At 34.8% G+C, this 16,793-nt stretch overlaps 4 protein-coding genes and 2 non-coding genes across 10 annotated transcripts; 4 read left to right on the forward strand and 2 right to left on the reverse strand.

Moving 5' to 3' along the window:
• Window positions 1-1,005: 1,005 nt before the first annotated feature.
• On the forward strand, window positions 1,006-5,332 carry LOC132805009 (large ribosomal subunit protein eL28y-like). Of its 3 annotated transcripts, none has more exons than XM_060819686.1 (4): window positions 1,006-1,161; window positions 1,278-1,431; window positions 2,944-3,107; window positions 3,747-4,238. In XM_060819686.1, the coding sequence occupies exons 2-4, from the start codon at window positions 1,284-1,286 to the stop codon at window positions 3,855-3,857; spliced, it is 423 nt and encodes a 140-aa protein (XP_060675669.1). In that variant the 5' UTR covers window positions 1,006-1,161; window positions 1,278-1,283; the 3' UTR covers window positions 3,858-4,238. The 3 variants fall into 3 exon arrangements, with proteins under 3 accessions (XP_060675669.1, XP_060675662.1, XP_060675666.1); XM_060819679.1 differs by lacking the exon at window positions 3,747-4,238 and adding an exon at window positions 4,926-5,332 and having other exon boundaries at window positions 1,007-1,161; XM_060819683.1 differs by lacking the exon at window positions 3,747-4,238 and adding an exon at window positions 4,926-5,332 and having other exon boundaries at window positions 1,047-1,178.
• Window positions 3,894-3,984, forward strand: LOC132800404 (small nucleolar RNA R24). Its single transcript, XR_009635472.1, has one exon. It is a non-coding gene; the product is annotated as a small nucleolar RNA R24 (small nucleolar RNA).
• Window positions 4,573-4,665, forward strand: LOC132800403 (small nucleolar RNA R24). Its single transcript, XR_009635471.1, has one exon. It is a non-coding gene; the product is annotated as a small nucleolar RNA R24 (small nucleolar RNA).
• A 138-nt stretch (window positions 5,333-5,470) lies between the features above and the next one.
• Window positions 5,471-9,807, forward strand: LOC132805007 (IAA-amino acid hydrolase ILR1-like 4). Of its 2 annotated transcripts, XM_060819667.1 has the most exons (6): window positions 5,471-6,195; window positions 6,434-6,559; window positions 7,132-7,446; window positions 8,518-8,646; window positions 8,764-8,823; window positions 9,263-9,398. In XM_060819667.1, the coding sequence occupies exons 1-5, from the start codon at window positions 5,836-5,838 to the stop codon at window positions 8,788-8,790; spliced, it is 957 nt and encodes a 318-aa protein (XP_060675650.1). In that variant the 5' UTR covers window positions 5,471-5,835; the 3' UTR covers window positions 8,791-8,823; window positions 9,263-9,398. The 2 variants fall into 2 exon arrangements, with proteins under 2 accessions (XP_060675650.1, XP_060675648.1); XM_060819665.1 differs by lacking the exon at window positions 8,764-8,823 and having other exon boundaries at window positions 9,263-9,807.
• A 325-nt stretch (window positions 9,808-10,132) lies between these two features.
• Window positions 10,133-13,895, reverse strand: LOC132805008 (glycosyltransferase BC10). 2 transcript variants are annotated; one of them, XM_060819674.1, is made up of 3 exons: window positions 13,506-13,895; window positions 12,549-13,306; window positions 10,133-11,115 (listed from the first exon to the last, which is right to left on the reverse strand). In XM_060819674.1, exons 2-3 carry the CDS (start codon window positions 13,050-13,052, stop codon window positions 10,477-10,479), a joined length of 1,143 nt encoding a protein of 380 aa, XP_060675657.1. In that variant the 5' UTR covers window positions 13,053-13,306; window positions 13,506-13,895; the 3' UTR covers window positions 10,133-10,476. The 2 variants fall into 2 exon arrangements, with proteins under 2 accessions (XP_060675657.1, XP_060675651.1); XM_060819668.1 differs by having other exon boundaries at window positions 12,549-13,895.
• Window positions 13,896-15,203: 1,308 nt separating this feature from the next.
• Window positions 15,204-16,742, reverse strand: LOC132805010 (small ribosomal subunit protein eS30z/eS30y/eS30x). Its single transcript, XM_060819688.1, has 3 exons — window positions 16,594-16,742; window positions 16,337-16,474; window positions 15,204-15,436 (listed from the first exon to the last, which is right to left on the reverse strand). Exons 1-3 carry the CDS (start codon window positions 16,595-16,597, stop codon window positions 15,390-15,392), a joined length of 189 nt encoding a protein of 62 aa, XP_060675671.1. The 5' UTR covers window positions 16,598-16,742; the 3' UTR covers window positions 15,204-15,389.
• Window positions 16,743-16,793: the final 51 nt, after the last annotated feature.

The raw sequence follows: 16,793 nt of genomic DNA on the forward strand, positions 1-16,793 counted from the left end.
AATAAAGTTAAAGATTTCCAATCAATTATGGGTTCAGAAGATTTTGCATTCTACCAAAAGATTATACCCAGATACTACTTTTACCTTGGAATGGAGAATAGAGCAATTGAAAAGCTTGAATCAGCACGCTCACCTTACTTTCAAGTCAATGAAAATGCACTCCCTTATGGAGCTGCACTCTACACTTATTTCCTTCACAATCACAGTAAAATATCATGATGACTTGTAATGGGTTTCCGTTACCATCTTTTTGTATTTAAATAAACAACATTATCCATTCTCCATTACCTGTTAATTTGACCTGTTTATCTTTTTTCTGATATCCTATTTACATATTAACTTTTTAGGCTGAGTGGAATATATGAACCTAAACATATTGAGAGATAAACTCAGACAGCAATTCTCTAGTGAAGCAATTGTAAACAAATCTGTTTTGACTTAAAAAAAAAAAAAGAAAAACTACCCACTAATACCTAAAGCATGAAAAATCATGTACTGCAAAAATAGTTCATTATGATTCAAAAGGTTTCTCATCCAACCAATCTTTAGGTCCAACACTAGAGTAAACATTTTATGATATTTTAATAGGACAAAATTACATCTACAATTAATTTAATAATTTTATTTAATTGAATTTCCAAATGTACCAAGAATATTTTTGAATACGGAAGAAAATTGGATTAAAATGATTGTAACTTTAAAGCATGAAAGTTAATTAACTAAAAATAGGGTATTATTATTTTTATTTTAAAAAAGAAGATATTATTAACAATAGGAAGAAAAAATAAAAGGTTTTATTTGTTTGCTTTAACATAGTTATTTATTGAATTTAAGTGGGTGCTTGACCCTAAAAAAAAAAAAAAAAAGATTAAATAGATGAAAATGAAAAAAAAAAGAAAAAAAGAAAAGAAAGAGAGAAAGAAATTATTAAACTGAATTTAATTTTAAATTGGAGAAGCCTAAGTATAAACGTAAATATAGAGAAAGGAAGTTCCTAATATATACGCGCCCACGCGGGGGTAAAAACGTAATATAAAAAAATATAAACGGTAATGGCAACTAGGGTTTCAGGCCTATAAATATTAACATAAATCTCTGTACTCTTTGTTTTGTAGTCTACGAAGTCTTCCGCTAGGAGAGCTTCAGTATCAAACCCTAGAGGTTCACTTCGCTGATTTGTCAGTTGCATTTTTCTATTTGTTTTTTATTTTTGGGATAAAACTGTATATAGTTCGACAAGTGTAACAGAGATCGTTCTGGTGGATGTTGTTGTGCAGGAGGAGATGGCGACCGTACCTGGGCAGTTGATATGGGAGATTGTAAAGAAGAACAACTGCTTTTTGGTGAAGGAATTTGGAAGAGGCAATGCAAGCGTTCAGTTCAGCAAAGAGACCAATAACCTCTACAATCTCAACTCCTTCAAGCACTCCGGTATTTTACCCCTTTCTTTCTTCTTATTGTGTTTCTGCTTTGCTTTGGTCCCGACGAGATAAATATATATATATATATATATATTTTTTTTCTGTTGGAAAAATATGACACAATTTTCTGTTGAAAGTTGGTAGAGCTGATGAAAATAAAATGAAGTAAATTGAAATTTTTGACGTGGAAGTGAAACTTGTAATTTTGTTGGTTTATATACGGTTCAAGTTTTTTTTTTTCTTTTTGGGGATCCCGAGGAAATTACTTGTTGGAAAAATATGATGAGACAAATTTTTGGTTAATTACCTCTCTTTCTTGGAAAGGGATATAATTGATCCAGTCTGTTGATAATTGTTTTCTAACAGATGAAAAATCAAATAAAAGATTTGATCTTTTGAAAGTGGAAGTGAAACTTCTAAATCTGTTCGTTTACAATTCAAGTTTCTTGTGGTCCCGATGAAATTTCCTGTTGGAAAAAATATGCGGAAACAAATTTTTTGATAATTCCCTTTTTGAGTCAATCTGTTGGACAAATTTGTTGGTTATTTTGAAATGGAAGTTGAATTTATACGGTCCAAAGTTCTTGTGGGTCCCGATGAAATTTCCTCTGGGAAAATGTGAGGCAAATTTTTGGTATTGCCCTTTTCTGTGAGAGGGATAAATTGAGCTGAAGCTTTATTGATGAAAAGCAAATGAATGTTTGATATTTCTTTAGTGAAAGTGAGCTTCTAATTGTGTTTGGCTTATATGGTTCCAGTTTCATGTGGGTCCCTATGAAATTTATTCTTTGAAAAATATGAGGAGACAAAAATTTGGTAGTTCCCTTTCTGGGAAAGGAATAGAATTGAGTTATTCTTCATGGTAGAACAGATGAAAACAGATTGAAAATAAAATCATATTCTTGAAGTGGAAGTGAAGCTTCTATTTCTTTATGGTTTATATGGTTTAAGTTTCTTGTAAGCGATCAAGGTATTGAGATAATGGTTTACATTAGTATTTATTTTTATAGTTTTTCTATTTTATTGTAATGCAATGCATTATTTAAATGTAAAGTGTTAAATTGAGTTAGTATTGTCTTTATTGATGGCTGAGAAATGGTGGCGTAGCCATAAAAAATAATGTTGGATAATTTTTAACACAAATGAAATAATGTTTGAGAATTTGAGTTTAATGTTATGTACCATTGATATTGAGAGTGGGGATTCTTATATCTTTATTCAAAGAATATGCAATGAAAAATTGGAAGTGTGCCTGTTATGAAGTCAATAATGCTAAAAATTTGTTGCTGTTATCTCTTTTCCAAAGCCGGGCTGAAAGTTTAAGCTATTTTACCTTATATTCGGTAATAAGTTGCAATCATAATTGGGAAAATCTTATGGTTGAATCAGACGTCTTTCAGAATTATTTTATTGGAAGAACCATATTTAAGAATTTTTATTAATTGCATTATTCCTTTTGTTTAATGCAAAAACTTTCATAACGATTATTGGTTGTTTTTTCATGATGGGATTCTTGTATTAGGGTTGGCGAACAAGAAAACAGTTACCATTCAACCTGTTGGTAAAGATCATTCTGTGTTGCTGGCAACTACCAAGACTAAGAAACAAAACAAACCTAGTACTTTGCTTCACAAGTCTCTTATGAAAAAGGAGTTCCGCAGGATGGCTGATGCAGTTGCTAATCAGGTATATTAAATTTTTATTATGTGTGCGAGGAGCTTTCTATGTAACAGTAAAGCTAATTCTATGTGGTCAACCGATTTTTTTTTTATAATTTTTTAATTTTTTTAATTTTTTCCCCCCCACTTTGGCTGTTTAGTTGCCGCTTGTTAGCTTGGATAATGGGCATGTAAATGGAAGTTAGAACAGCAACTGAAGTTTTTTAAGACATGCTCATAAATGAACTCATTATTGAGTAAATCTTAGAGGTTAAAACTTGAAAATGGAATTGATATGTCGGAATTGGAGTCAATCCCTTACCACTGAAATCTAAATCTTTACCTAATTGATATCCTATTTAAATCTTCGATTATGAAGATATCCTGTTTGTTTCTTTACATAATTTAACCTAAAAGTTTAATTTCATGGATTAAGTGAGATTTAGTATTTGCATTCATAGGATTTCTGTAAGGTGTGTTTTTGTTAACTTGTCCCCTTGAAGGTTAGTTGCTGTATTTCAATTATATATGATAACCCTATGAAGACTTTCTCTGAAATTGAGTGTGTGTTTGATGCAATCTTTTGGGCTATCATGAAATCTTTCCATAGAGGTGACATTGATGCTTGTATTGTCACCATCTCTTCTGTACTTCATACTCTTTGCAGATCCTAAACATGCCAAACCAGAAAACCCGAACCACCCACATTCAAAATAAGCGAATAGAACTTGTTAGGTATAGTTTTTTTATGTTTAGTCGATCCCCACTCCTTGCTTAATGCATGGTGCTTCTTCATTTCTTGGTAATAGTTACTTCTGCAATGATGAGCCTCTAACATGTAAGAAGAGCCTTCTTTGGAGGTTTTTTCAGTGAAATACACTTGTTATGCTTGGCTTCTGAGTATTCACAATTTATGTAGTGTTTTAATAAAAATATAACCTGGAGTTTGCAGATTTTGTGCTTCAGTATTGCCATCTTTCAGTTTCATATTCTTTGCAGATCCTAAGCATGCCCTACCTAACAATCACATACCGCAAAATAAATGAATAAAACTTGTTAAGTCTAGGTGTTTATTCCCATCCTTCTTGTTTTGGATGCATGGTACCACTCTGATTAAACTTAATTGTTATTTATGCACTGATGAGCCTTTTACATGTGAGAAGAAACTTCTTTTGGGTTTTTTTTTTTTTTTTTTTTTTTTTTTTTTTTTTTCAGTGAAATACACTTGTTACGCATGGCTTTTGAGCATTCGCAACCTAAATACTGTTTCAGTTAAACATATCTTGTAGTTTACAGAAATGATGCTTCAATATGCCACCTTTCATATACTTAATATTCTTTGAAGATCAAGAACATGCTCAACCTAACGCCCACATACCACAGTCCATCTACACAATAAAATTTGGAACTTGGCAAGTCTGTCTAGGTGTTTGTTTAGTCCATCCCTACTTGTTTGGAAGCACGGTGCCTCTTCACAATGAGGTATAGTTAATTCTGCAGTGATGAGCCTCTAACATGTAAGAAAAACCTTCTTTGGAGGATTTTTTTCAGTGAAATACACTTGTTACGCTTGGCTTCTGAGCATTCGCAATCGAAATGGTGATTCAGAACATGTCTTGCAGTTTGTAGAGGTGGTTCTTCAATATGGCATGTCTTGTAATTTTAATTCAACAGTAGCTAGTCCACGTGTTGTATGCTTTATAACAATTGGTTGAAAATTTGATGTGGGAGTATTTGAAGAAATGTATGTTTACTGGTTTCTGTGTTTCACAATCTCTTGACTGGTTCCTACTGTGCACATATCTTTCACGTCCCTCTCTGGTAATGATTGTTTATCATTTTGCAGGTAGCAAATAACTACTACAGGCCAGATCTAAAAAAGGCAGCTCTTGCAAGGTTGAGCGCTGTCCACAGGAGCCTCAAGGTTGCCAAGTCTGGTGTCAAGAAGAGGAATAGACAGGCTGTGAAAGTCTACAGTCGGAAGTGAGAGGGGGTTAATTATGTGTGATTTTTCCAAGTCAGGCCTCATTTTTTGGATTTTACTTTTCTCTAACTGGCGTTTGGTTAGTTTTTGAAATATTGTAATATGATTTTAATCAGTATCCATTGCTCCAAATCGTCGAGGAGAAATCTAGAAATTAGATATTTTCTTGTTCTTTTACGAAGTACATGTACCTACATGGAATAGTATCCTAATTTATTAGCTCGAGTGGCTGAAATTTATAGAACAATGTCCAAGAATTCTGTTTTTCAGTTGCTTTTAGCTTTTTGTTTCTGTGGAACTGTAGTGTATTTTGCGGTTGCAAATCAGCAATACTGAACTTGGTATTTTGGAATGTTACAGACCAGAGTAGGGGATTTCCGAAATCATACTTAAAACAGTATCCTATAAAGTGGAGGAAAAAGAAAAGGAAAAAGAAAAAGGAAGTGTTTACGGTGTTGAATTCATATAAAGAAAGTCAAGCTCACTACTCAACGTTGAGATCATTAAGTTATTGCTTCTGTTTCGTTTACAAATTATGTGCTTGCGGGATTTGAATCTCAATATAGGAATTATTCTCAAATTGCTATGGAGGAGGACGACCTACTTCTACCCGTATAGAAATTATAATGATAATAATGACTGCTAAACTCTGGGATAAGCAGAACTGTTTGCCCATAATATTAAACATTATCTTCTGATTTTGAGCATAATATATTTATCTATTATTATAACTTTTCTTTGATAGTCGCAATAGACCTCCGAGCTGGAAGACATGGGGTTCATCAAATGGGTCTTTTTCATTTTTGCTCTTTGTGCGAGTGGTTCAACACCTATATTGTCGGATTCTTCTTTCAATTCAAATGGACTCTCACGAATTCCGTCAAAGTTACTTAACTTTGCCAAGAAACCTGAGCTGTTTGATTGGATGGTGGGAATCCGAAGGAAAATACACGAAAATCCAGAACTGGGTTATGAGGAATTTGAGACTAGTAAGCTAATAAGAGCAGAATTAGACAAAATGGGCATCTCTTATAGATACCCGGTGGCCATTACCGGTGTTATCGGCTTTGTTGGGACTGGCAAACCTCCTTTTGTAGCGCTAAGAGCAGATATGGACGCTTTGGCTATGCAGGTTTCACTAACTCTGCTTCTTTGTCGTATTCTTGTCATATAGGGCCTATAACGATTTAGTTTCCACAGATAGATGCTTCCTTTCATACTTCGCGTTTTTTGTGAATGCGTATTATTTTTTATGACCAGAAAATTGTGTTTAGAAATGTCTTTTCCGCTAGACACTTCGATTTGTACCAGAGAATTTATTTATTTATTTTTAATTACGAATTTCGATTGATGAAGTTTTCAGTTTACAGGAAATGGTGGAGTGGGAGCACAAGAGTAAAATCCCTGGGAAGATGCATGCTTGTGGACATGATGCCCATGTTGCAATGCTTCTTGGTGCTGCCAAGATTCTTAAAGAACATCAGAAAGATCTACAGGTTCGTTTACTGATGCTTATGATATTCTAACTCTGCACTTTTTTCCTTTTAGTATTTATTATCTACGGTTGATTACTCTCCAGACAACCATCAACAAAAAAAAGTTGGTATTAATTGTGGTTACATGCCTATTTGCTCCAAGTCCACATGCCTATATCTATATCTTTATCTAGACATAATTTTCTCACGCTTCATCGTGGCATGAAATTCTAGTTCTTGACTCTTGCTGATGGTTTCATTTGTGATAGGTAGTTCAATTAACCCACCCAAGTTTAATTATCTTACAAACTTTGGAATATCCTATTTATCTCTCTTCTTGCTCTTTCCTACCTCTCTTTTCTTGTAATGCTTTGGTCAATCATCCATAATTAATAGCTTCTTTTTGTTGGTTCAACTAAAAGACCTTAATTCTTTTTGATGAAAATGTTTCCGAATCTAAGATTCTACACAACATCTAGCTTATGAGGGTTTGTTCCTTTCCGATTGTCTTCTATATTTGATTAATTTATTTACTTCTGTAATTTTTGTGTTTCTTGATACCTAATATTGTCCAGATATTGTTGTTTCAATAGGGAACAGTTGTTCTTGTATTCCAACCAGCTGAGGAAGAAGGTGGAGGGGCTGAGAGAATTTTAGAAGCTGGAATGCTAGAGAATGTTGATGCAATATTTGGGATGCATGTAGAACCTAGCTTACCAGTAGGTGAAGTGTTCACCAGACCTGGTCCTTTATTGGCTGGGGGTGGGTATTTTGAAGCAGTAATAAGTGGGAAAGGTGGTCATGCTGCCATTCCTCACCACTCTGTTGACCCAATATTGGCTGCTTCAAATGTGATTGTTAGCTTGCAACATCTTGTTTCACGTGAAGCTGATCCCCTAGACTCACAGGTTCATCATTTCTTTGCTTCCCAGTATCAAGTATGCATTCAGTGATATGCATTCAGTGAATACATTTGGTCTTTATATGTGTCAACTACTCTTTCCAAACATCAATAGCATTTTGATTCCTATTTTTATGTGCTTGGATTTGGTTCAGCTGTCACTGCCCTGCCTTGAACAATTACAGTCATTGTCTCAGTATCTAATATAGGGCTTCTTGCTGCTTTTCCTATGATGCATGGTTAGCAGTCTTTAAGTAAGGTTCCTTAGGGCATTTTTGTTTATATGTATATATATATATATATAGATATATATATGTATACTGCTTCCTCTAGTAGTAGATGTACTGGTTAGTAGTAATATTTTGGCTACCTAGTGACTTTAAGAAACCATAATGAAAAATTTTTCCATCCCAGAGAAATGGGTAGAAAAGATTTTGATGACCAGAAGGAAAGTAACATCGTTTCATGTATTTTTCAAGTTGTAGATAATATTATTATGATGGTAAAAGGAAAAATCTAGGAAGTAAATTTTGGTACTGGGGCACCTTTTGTTTATTAATGTTTTCTGGCAAAATTGAAAATTTCTTGATGCCAAGGACTTTTCCTGTCTCTAGCAATTGATAAAGAAGAAAGGAAACCCACAAATGTTAAAAAGTGAGAAGCTGTGGCTACATATCTTCTATTTATGAAACCTGTAGTACTGTATGACGATGCAGATATACCATCAATATGATCGAACTTCTCTTGAATGGCCCGGGAAATGTTGTCATTCCTAACTAAGGAGTGGCATTTTATAACAATAACAGAAAGCATTCCTAACTAAGGAGTGGCATTTTATAACAATAACAGAAAGCATCTCTTTTGGCTTCTTCGAAATTGTATTTTGCTCATTCATTTTACAAAAGCTCCTAACATTTTTCTTGTTCGTTGTATTTTTATCTTTAGAAAAATACATTATGTTTTTGCTGCTTTTCGTTAACGATTAATGAAAAGCTTCTTTAATTTACAAAACATAACTTCTTTCTTTCTATTTTGCTTATACCGTTGAGGCTTCTAAACACAAAGCATAAATCTACAGGTGGTAACAGTGGCAAAATTCCAAGGAGGTGGTGCTTTTAATGTGATTCCTGATTCGGTTACAATTGGTGGTACTTACCGTGCCTTTTCAAAAGAAAGCATCACGCAACTCAAGCAACGTATTGAGGAGGTACACAAAGAAACCTGTCCTACAACTGTGACAACTTTTGAGAATTCCTTGTAGCTACAATATTTTTTTGTTTTTTGGAGAAGAAAATGTTCTAATTTTTTTTAAAAAATCAAACAGATACGTCAAGTTGGATTAGGTGATTGATCCAGCGAGGCCCTTCTTCCAAACTTATAATAGGTTCAATACCGTGCAAACCATATTTAGCAAGACAATGTGCTACCCTGTTGTTATTCTTTATAGTAGACTTCAAATCCATTCTTCAGAAAAAGATGCATCAACTGTTTTATGTGTCCAAGAATATCTCCTTTCAACACAATGCATTCTTCTTCTTCCTTTGCCATTTGTATGGTACCTAAAGCATCCCTTTCTGTTACACAATTTAAAAAGAGGTGATCCAAACCATAAGCATTCCTTTATGTATCATATGAATTTCTGTTGCTAACGATGGATACCCTTTGACATTGCTTCCATCGGCTTTGTTGCTACAACTTAGTTTTATGTTCTACAAAACATTTACAGCTACATGTGACAAAATTATTGACAAATAATGGATTTTTCCCCTTTGATTTCCTCTTTTCCACCATCTTAAAAATTGGGTTGGATTATTTTTTTATAGGTTATCACTGGTCAGGCTGCTGTGCAGAAATGCAATGCTACAGTCAATTTCCCTGAAAGCTTCCCTCCAACCATAAACAGCGAGGCCTTGCACGAGCACTTTCATAAGGTAGCAGGTGAAATGCTTGGCATACATAGAGTTAAAGACATGCAACCATATTTGGGATCTGAGGATTTTGCGTTCTACCAAGAGGCAATACCTGGATGCTATTTCTTCCTTGGAATGAAGAATGAGACACTTGGACGGCTTGAATCAGAGCATTCACCTTACTTCCAAATCAATGAAGATATACTTCCTTTTGGTGCTGCACTTCATGCCTCATTGGCTACTAGTTATCTGTTTGAATTCCAACCAGAAGTTCATTTACAGGAAGGAAAATATGATGATGAATTCTGATTATTTAAATGACTGACTCCCCTTTCTGATATAACTTAATCTCGGTTCAGAGACCATGGACCCTCTTGGGGTTCCACTCTTGTACTTTACTTCTGTAAAATTTTATTTTTCTATTAATTAATCTCAGGATCTAGTAATCAATACATAAACTAAGCATAATAATTGTGCATTAAATTAATACCGAAGACTTCAATCCAAAAAATAAAAAAAGAAGATCGTTATGTAAAACTCGTTTTATACGTGAATATAATTTTCTGGTGAACAGGCTAGGTACTATTTTTACATTCATGCATTTACTTCTTTTAAACTCTTAAAAGGCCAGTTTAGCTGACTGTGCCACTTGATCTGATGCTTAGGTCCTTATTGGTTACAGGTATATGGTAACCATAACTATAAAAATATCTAGAGTGGCTCAATATTCAGAAATCAAGGCAGAGCTGCAGAATGACAATATAGATAAGTACGAAAACTCCATAAGAAACTCCCCCTTAAACTTCTTAATATAGAAGGAAAAACTTCCCTACCGATGGCAGGTTTTACGGTTTATAACAAATATGTCAACAGTAATATCACATTTGGTTCAGTGAGATCCAGATAAGAATAGGGTAGTTTATTATACCACAAACTTTTTCTAGGCTACAAAATTTAGGTTCTAAGCTTGTATGCTTGATGCGCAAACATTGATGTTTCAAAAGACCCGTGAACGAAAGGGTGAATAGAGATCAACTACAACTGACAAATTCTGGTTTAGCTAGTACGAAAATCTCACATGATCAGAACAGAAATTTCCCGAATATGGATCAGAAATTATGTTGTCATCAAAAGCCTAGAGCTCTGGATGCTATTTCTAATAGAGGAGGCAAAGCGCTTGGAGCAAACTTTCTGGCAAAGAGGAAACAAACTGTAGTTTCTTGGTCATTGTAAAGGCATGTTTTACTTCCAGAAATCTTCTTGATGAAATCCTCACTGATATCTGCCTGCCCAAATGTTGCCGGGTGAGCACCACCTCTTGACCAGTCCACATAAGTAAGGCTCCTATTTGCCAAAAGTTGCGGGGTTTCAATGCTAAGCATTGTTTGGAAATAGTGCTCATCCACGTAACATGATGGTGTGCAGAATTCTCTGAACTTGGGGTAGTAGGTAGTATCTTCAATAATCTTAATTGCAAGTTGTCGATTAACCTCAAACCACTGAGACCCTTTACGCCAATCAGTGAGGTTGACCTCAGGTGCCATATTTCCATTGTAGCGTCCTCTTCCATAGGGTCCAGGTTCATCAAATGATCCCATAAAGCTGTATCGAGATCTCGAAATATAGCGATAGACAACGCTGAAGTTGGCAAGAGGAATGCATGCCTCTGAAAGGAGGATGAACCATTCATTTGAGATGTCAAGTAATGCATTAGCTAGAAGTCTCCTCTCAGCATCACACATACTCATCCTTCCCCACTCTGCTATCTGCACAGAGAAAACCATGGAGAATAAAAGGTCACAGTTCTGAAAGCATGAAAGCAACAAAACAATCAACTTCCTTTGATACATAAAAGAATAGAGGGCTCCCAGGAACTTCTCATGACATTAGCTGCCAACACAACTTGGACCAGTTAATTAACTTGCCTTCATGTATGTGACTTGCGGGTGTCAACATAAAGTGCTCGATTGAGGAACCAAAAAATCTTAAGACTAAAAAAATTGGGCAGTGACTCGGCTGACTGCTGAGCAACATTGTTTGTTTGTTGCACATGATAAAGAGGAGGAGAAACAATTTGCAACTACTTTCCTAGTAAAATCAATTTGTGGTTCTCAGTAGTCACAAACATTCTTGGACTGCATATTATACTTTTGAGCAAGAATTGGTCGACCATGCAGGTAATACTCAATGATTTATATATTCAAAAGTGAAAATATAAAAGATTCATATATGTTTAAAAACCAAGAGCTTCCAATCATTGCCACTAAAGGCATATAGGAGGATCCAACTTAAGTCTCCGTCAAATAATTTTCACAAGACACAAGCAACACTTTCCCCTCCTAAACATACAAAAAAGCATATACCAAACTGAACCCATACAAAAACCAGAAAGCATCCAACAAAAGCAGCAAATGGTTGAATATTGAAGAACCATAAAATATCAACATACAAGTGCTTACATGAACCTCAAAATATCTCAACTTAAATGGCAGTAGACAGTAGTACAGTGATTCTAGTTATGTAAGATCATCAGAGACCCACCAGTATATATGTCATTATTTCTTAAAATCAAATTCCAAGAAAGGATGTCATTAACTTATCTTGGGATCTTGGAAGACAGTATTCAAAAGTAAGCGTTAAAGGATCAAAATCATTGAGAAAATCCCAACCATTCTGGCCCCTTCAGATTCTGAATTACTCAAGCCAAAAAGATTGCTTTTAGCTCCATCAAAATGATTAAATCTTAAAGCACAAGTTGCAAAGATGAATTATTATGATAATAAATACAAGGAAACTTCAAATCTAAATTAGGTAACATGCAAAACATTCATTTGTGCATTTATGGTCTTGCGTACAATACAATCAACAACCAAGGAAAATGGGAACTAAAAAATTATTTCATTGTTAAGCGAGTCACACATTAAAGACCAAGATCTAGCCATTTGACAGCAGAGAATTAAACACAATTATATTTAATAAAATAATTTTCATTGGTCTTCATAAAAAAAGCTCATCAACATAATGACACGTGTTTCTTCCTCTTGGAAGCTCATTGGCCTTCCGTACAACTCAAAACAAATAACTTTTCATCACAACCATGTCACAGAACTCTCTAAACGCAACCAGAAGGCAACAGCAAAACAAACCAATGACTGTGAAATAGACATTTCAGATCAACAAAATAAAAAGATGCAGATACCTGACTTGGGATTTGTCTGCTGTAGAACACCGAAGAAGGTGGAAAATCGGCAGTGTAAGTGGGCAATGAATGGATGTAGATCGAGTAAAGACTCTCGTGGCCCTTGAAGAAGCGCTCCCAAAGAGGTGCCATTGGCAATGGGCCCTTTGTCAAGAACATGAAAGCAATCTTGGGAACTCTTTTAAACGGGTAATTCTTTCTACGAGGAGCAAATGAAGCCCTCCATAATAGCTCCGTGTCATTCATGGTGTGCAACAAGGTCGAAGGAGGTCTGATCCAAGTTTCTATATTACTTGTTTCTTGAAAACAAGGCAAGATTTTGGACTGTGATACTGGAGCCACATTTTGAACCTTAAAGTACCGAATCGTATACAAGCTAAAAACCGAAACCCCAAGAATCAGGCACAAACACAGAACCGAAAACTGAATGAATCTCATGGGAAAGACCCTCGATTGGTTGGTTCTAGAAGCAATGCCAGGATCTTTGCCTTCTTCAATTGCCATCTTAATTACGATTCTTTACCAAAGTTTCCACCTTTGGGGTAATACTATATGCAGAATCTCGAACACAAAAACACCCTGTTCGCATCAAAATCACATCCACTGACAAATCCAGATTCTCATAACAAAAAAGATGAACCAAAGCTTGTTTCTTTTTTTTTTTTTTGCAATCCAAGTATTTGAAGTTGTGCAGCAATGGAAGTCCGTACCGCATCATCAAACCATCAAGGCAGCGATAAAGGAGAAGACTTTGAATTCTTTACCAAATGGGTACATGCCATAAACAACTCCTTTTTTAAGCCGAAGCAAAAGAAAATCTCTCAAGGAGAAATTTCCAAGTTAGGGAGAGAAGTTTCCAAATATAACGTGTTCTTGGCATAAATGGGTATAACATGTAACATGTAAGATGAGAGAGACTAGAGAAGATTAATAAAAAAATGCAAGGATTTCTATTACCATGTGAGTAGCATACGTGACACTTAATGGTCGTATAAATGCCAAAGGCGTTGGAGAAAGAAAAGACGTCCGTTAACACTCTTCCCCCATAAAATCTTGAAGAGCGCCAGTTTTCATTGAATGTGGAATTTATGATTGGTTATATGGGAAAGGGGGTGGTTTTCGTTTAAAGGAGCTTCCATTCCTCGTTTTGTCTCTGTGGTGTTGTGGGTTGGAAACTTGGGACTTTGGAAGTTGGAAATGTTGAAGCTCCTTGAGAGAGGGTGAGAGAAAAACAGTAGGTGTTAGGATGGGGAAAAACCTAGGATGTTCCTCGGGGCTTGGGGATCGTTTACTTCCTTTTTTTTTTTTTTTTTTTTTTTTTTTTTCTTTCTTGTGCGTTGGGTTGGAGCTACTAATAGTAGCATGATCTAATGCTTAAATATGCAGTACTTTTGTTGCGCATATTTGATGTCTTGCGGTTGCTTCTGTGGGCACGTGTTATGGGTTTGGCTGGTCTCTTACGCCAATTAGTGCGACTTTTGAAAGTTAAGCAAGTATTACTTTTCATGGTCCAGAGTCCAGAAGAATCATAACTCTCCTTTTGAATTTAGCAGTAGATTTGAATTTTCTGCCCAATCAGATATACATAGTTTCATTCTTCTTCATTTATTTATTTATTTTTTAAATAAAATTTTTGGACAAATTTTGATTATCTAAGTTAAAATAATCCAATAACTTGGTTTGTTATTAGATTTGAATTTTAATACAAAAAGGGAGGATTGCAAACTTATTATTTATCTTTTTTCTTTTTCTTTTTCTTTTTCTTTTTCTCCCCCCTTTCATATCTTTCAAAAAGTATTCTGAAACTCGAAAATGGATTTGATAAGTAAATAAAAAAAAAAGGGGAGACATTAGCAAGAGCACTTTCACCAAAAAAAACAAAAAAAAAAGAGTATTCTTTGGACTGTCTAGCCCTTTATGGCCGAATTTATTTATTTATTTATTTTTAGGTTGATAATAAAGATGATGAGACTTCTCACTTACAAATCAACTGAAACTTTGCCACACTCTACTCGGCTGTCGCATTCTCTTTGGTAGAATCACTTCCTCACTAGACGCATCCTAATGATCCTATAATAATTGTATAATTGTATCTTTCTTTCTGGTCCTTTTCCTTTCACACCCCACCCCACCCCCCCCTCGCAACTAGGATGTTGGCACTTGGCAAAAAACTATTTTATGTAACTTAATCAAGCATTCCTTTTTATTAGGTAACTTAATTAAGCATTATATTTCTATGATTCGTTAACGTGTGCGCACATTTTTTGTATGCCTTACAACCTTTATAGTATATGAAAATATAGAAACCGGTACTTGATTTTACAACATATATGTAAGGATAAATTTAGGGCACCGGGGGGGTTTACCACAACTCATTCAGTAAAGGTTAAAAAAAAATTGGAATTTTAAGAATTAGGTTTGCTTATTCAGCGTGGAAAGTAGCAACTAATCTAACTTATAATGTTAAAACAGAGAAGCCATTTTTTTTTTTTTTTTTTTTTTTTTAAGTTTGGGTGAATGTTCAAACAGAAAAGCTAGCTACATACCACAAGAAATACCAGCAGCATATGACTAGCTATTAGCTAGCTCTCATTGAAGGGCTGCAGCCAATACGTGCATGCTGCTAATATGCTTAAAAAACAAAAAACAATCACATTATCAACAAAGGCTCATAGTAAATACTTGAAAATAGAGTTTGCTTAAATATTTGAACATCAAGTTCAACCTCACAATAAAAGTATCGCAAAGAAAAACAAAAACTTCATGCTCTAGAAAACTAGACCTATTCTTGATTGTGGGGGGTTAAGAAGCATTGCCAAAACTCATCAGAAAGCAAAGCTTCTACTTCTCAGACGAATTGGGTCCCCTCTTCTTCCCAAATCCAACAACTGCAAATACAAACAACCACAAACTCATCAAGTCAGTCATTGCAATCCATATAATTATATTTCACATTTCAATCACAGCTTTTTTATCAACACTAACAGATTGTTTGCTAAAGTTAACATCTTTGGTTTTTCTAATTTTCTTTTCTATAAAGTGATTAAGCATACATAAACAAAATAAGCCTAATTTTGTGAACTGAAGTAGTTTTCAACATTATATGTCTGAGAATCTTTAGAATAAACTGAAAACTAAAAACCACAAACATAATTGTTACTAAAGGACACCAACATTACCGTGTGTTCAACTTGACTATAATAAGTTGCTTTGACAATCTTTGGTCTCATCGTTGCTAAAGGACACTAACAACCGACCACAAACTCGTTATGGTCCGTCACTACAATCCCAAATTATATTTCAAATTTCAGTCACTAAGTTTTTTTAATAAAAAAATCAACACTAACAGCTTGTTTGCTAAAGTTAATACCTTTAGTTTTCTAATTTTTCTTTTCTACAAAGTAATTAAGCATCCATGAACAAAATAAGCCTAATCTCCTAAACTGAAATATCTTTCATTATTGTGTGATTTCTATTTTTTCAACTTATAACTAGGTGAGAAACTTTGGAACAAACTGAAAATTAAAAACCACAAACCTAATCGTTACCAAATAACAATAAAGTAACTCTGTATTCAATTTGCAAAATTTAGATCTAACATATGAAACATAAAATCAAATAATCAATACAAGAAAAAACCCACTTGATATTATGATTATGACTGAAAATAATAAGGACCAGGATCAAAATAAATCTAGAAAATAAAAAATAAAAAAAACAAAAGAAGAAAACTTGCTATATAAGACCAAAATAGAAAATAAATACATAAATAAATGAAATAAACGTACCGGCGGTGACAAATCTGCGGTTGTACTGCATACGCTTGTGGGCGCGGCCTCTGGGTTTCTTCTTCTTGTCTTGCTTAGCAACCTTTGGGGTCTGACCCCTCACCTTCCCAGCACGTGCCAGCGATCCGTGAACCTTACCTGCCAAAAACAAAATGCGCACCCCCTCACACTTCAATCATATTCACCGATTTTCATAACATCAAACAATAAGTAAATGCAGCAAACAAAGCAAAAACATGGAACAGCTTCAAAATTACCCATATTCGATTATCCAAGCTACAGCCGGCGACTAAACACAGAGATTGAAGCAGAGTTACTTTCTTTGTGTATATGTGTGAGATCGCACGGTTACTCGGATTAGGGTTTGTCTTTGGGGGGGACTATTTATATAGGTAATTTATCCGGACGAATACGATGTCGGTTTAAGTGAGTTCTTTTTGGGATCCGTAGTTGTATA

The sequence above is a fragment of the Ziziphus jujuba genome, chromosome 1 (assembly GCF_031755915.1).
Source record: "Ziziphus jujuba cultivar Dongzao chromosome 1, ASM3175591v1".
NCBI classification, from domain to species: domain Eukaryota; kingdom Viridiplantae; phylum Streptophyta; class Magnoliopsida; order Rosales; family Rhamnaceae; genus Ziziphus; species Ziziphus jujuba.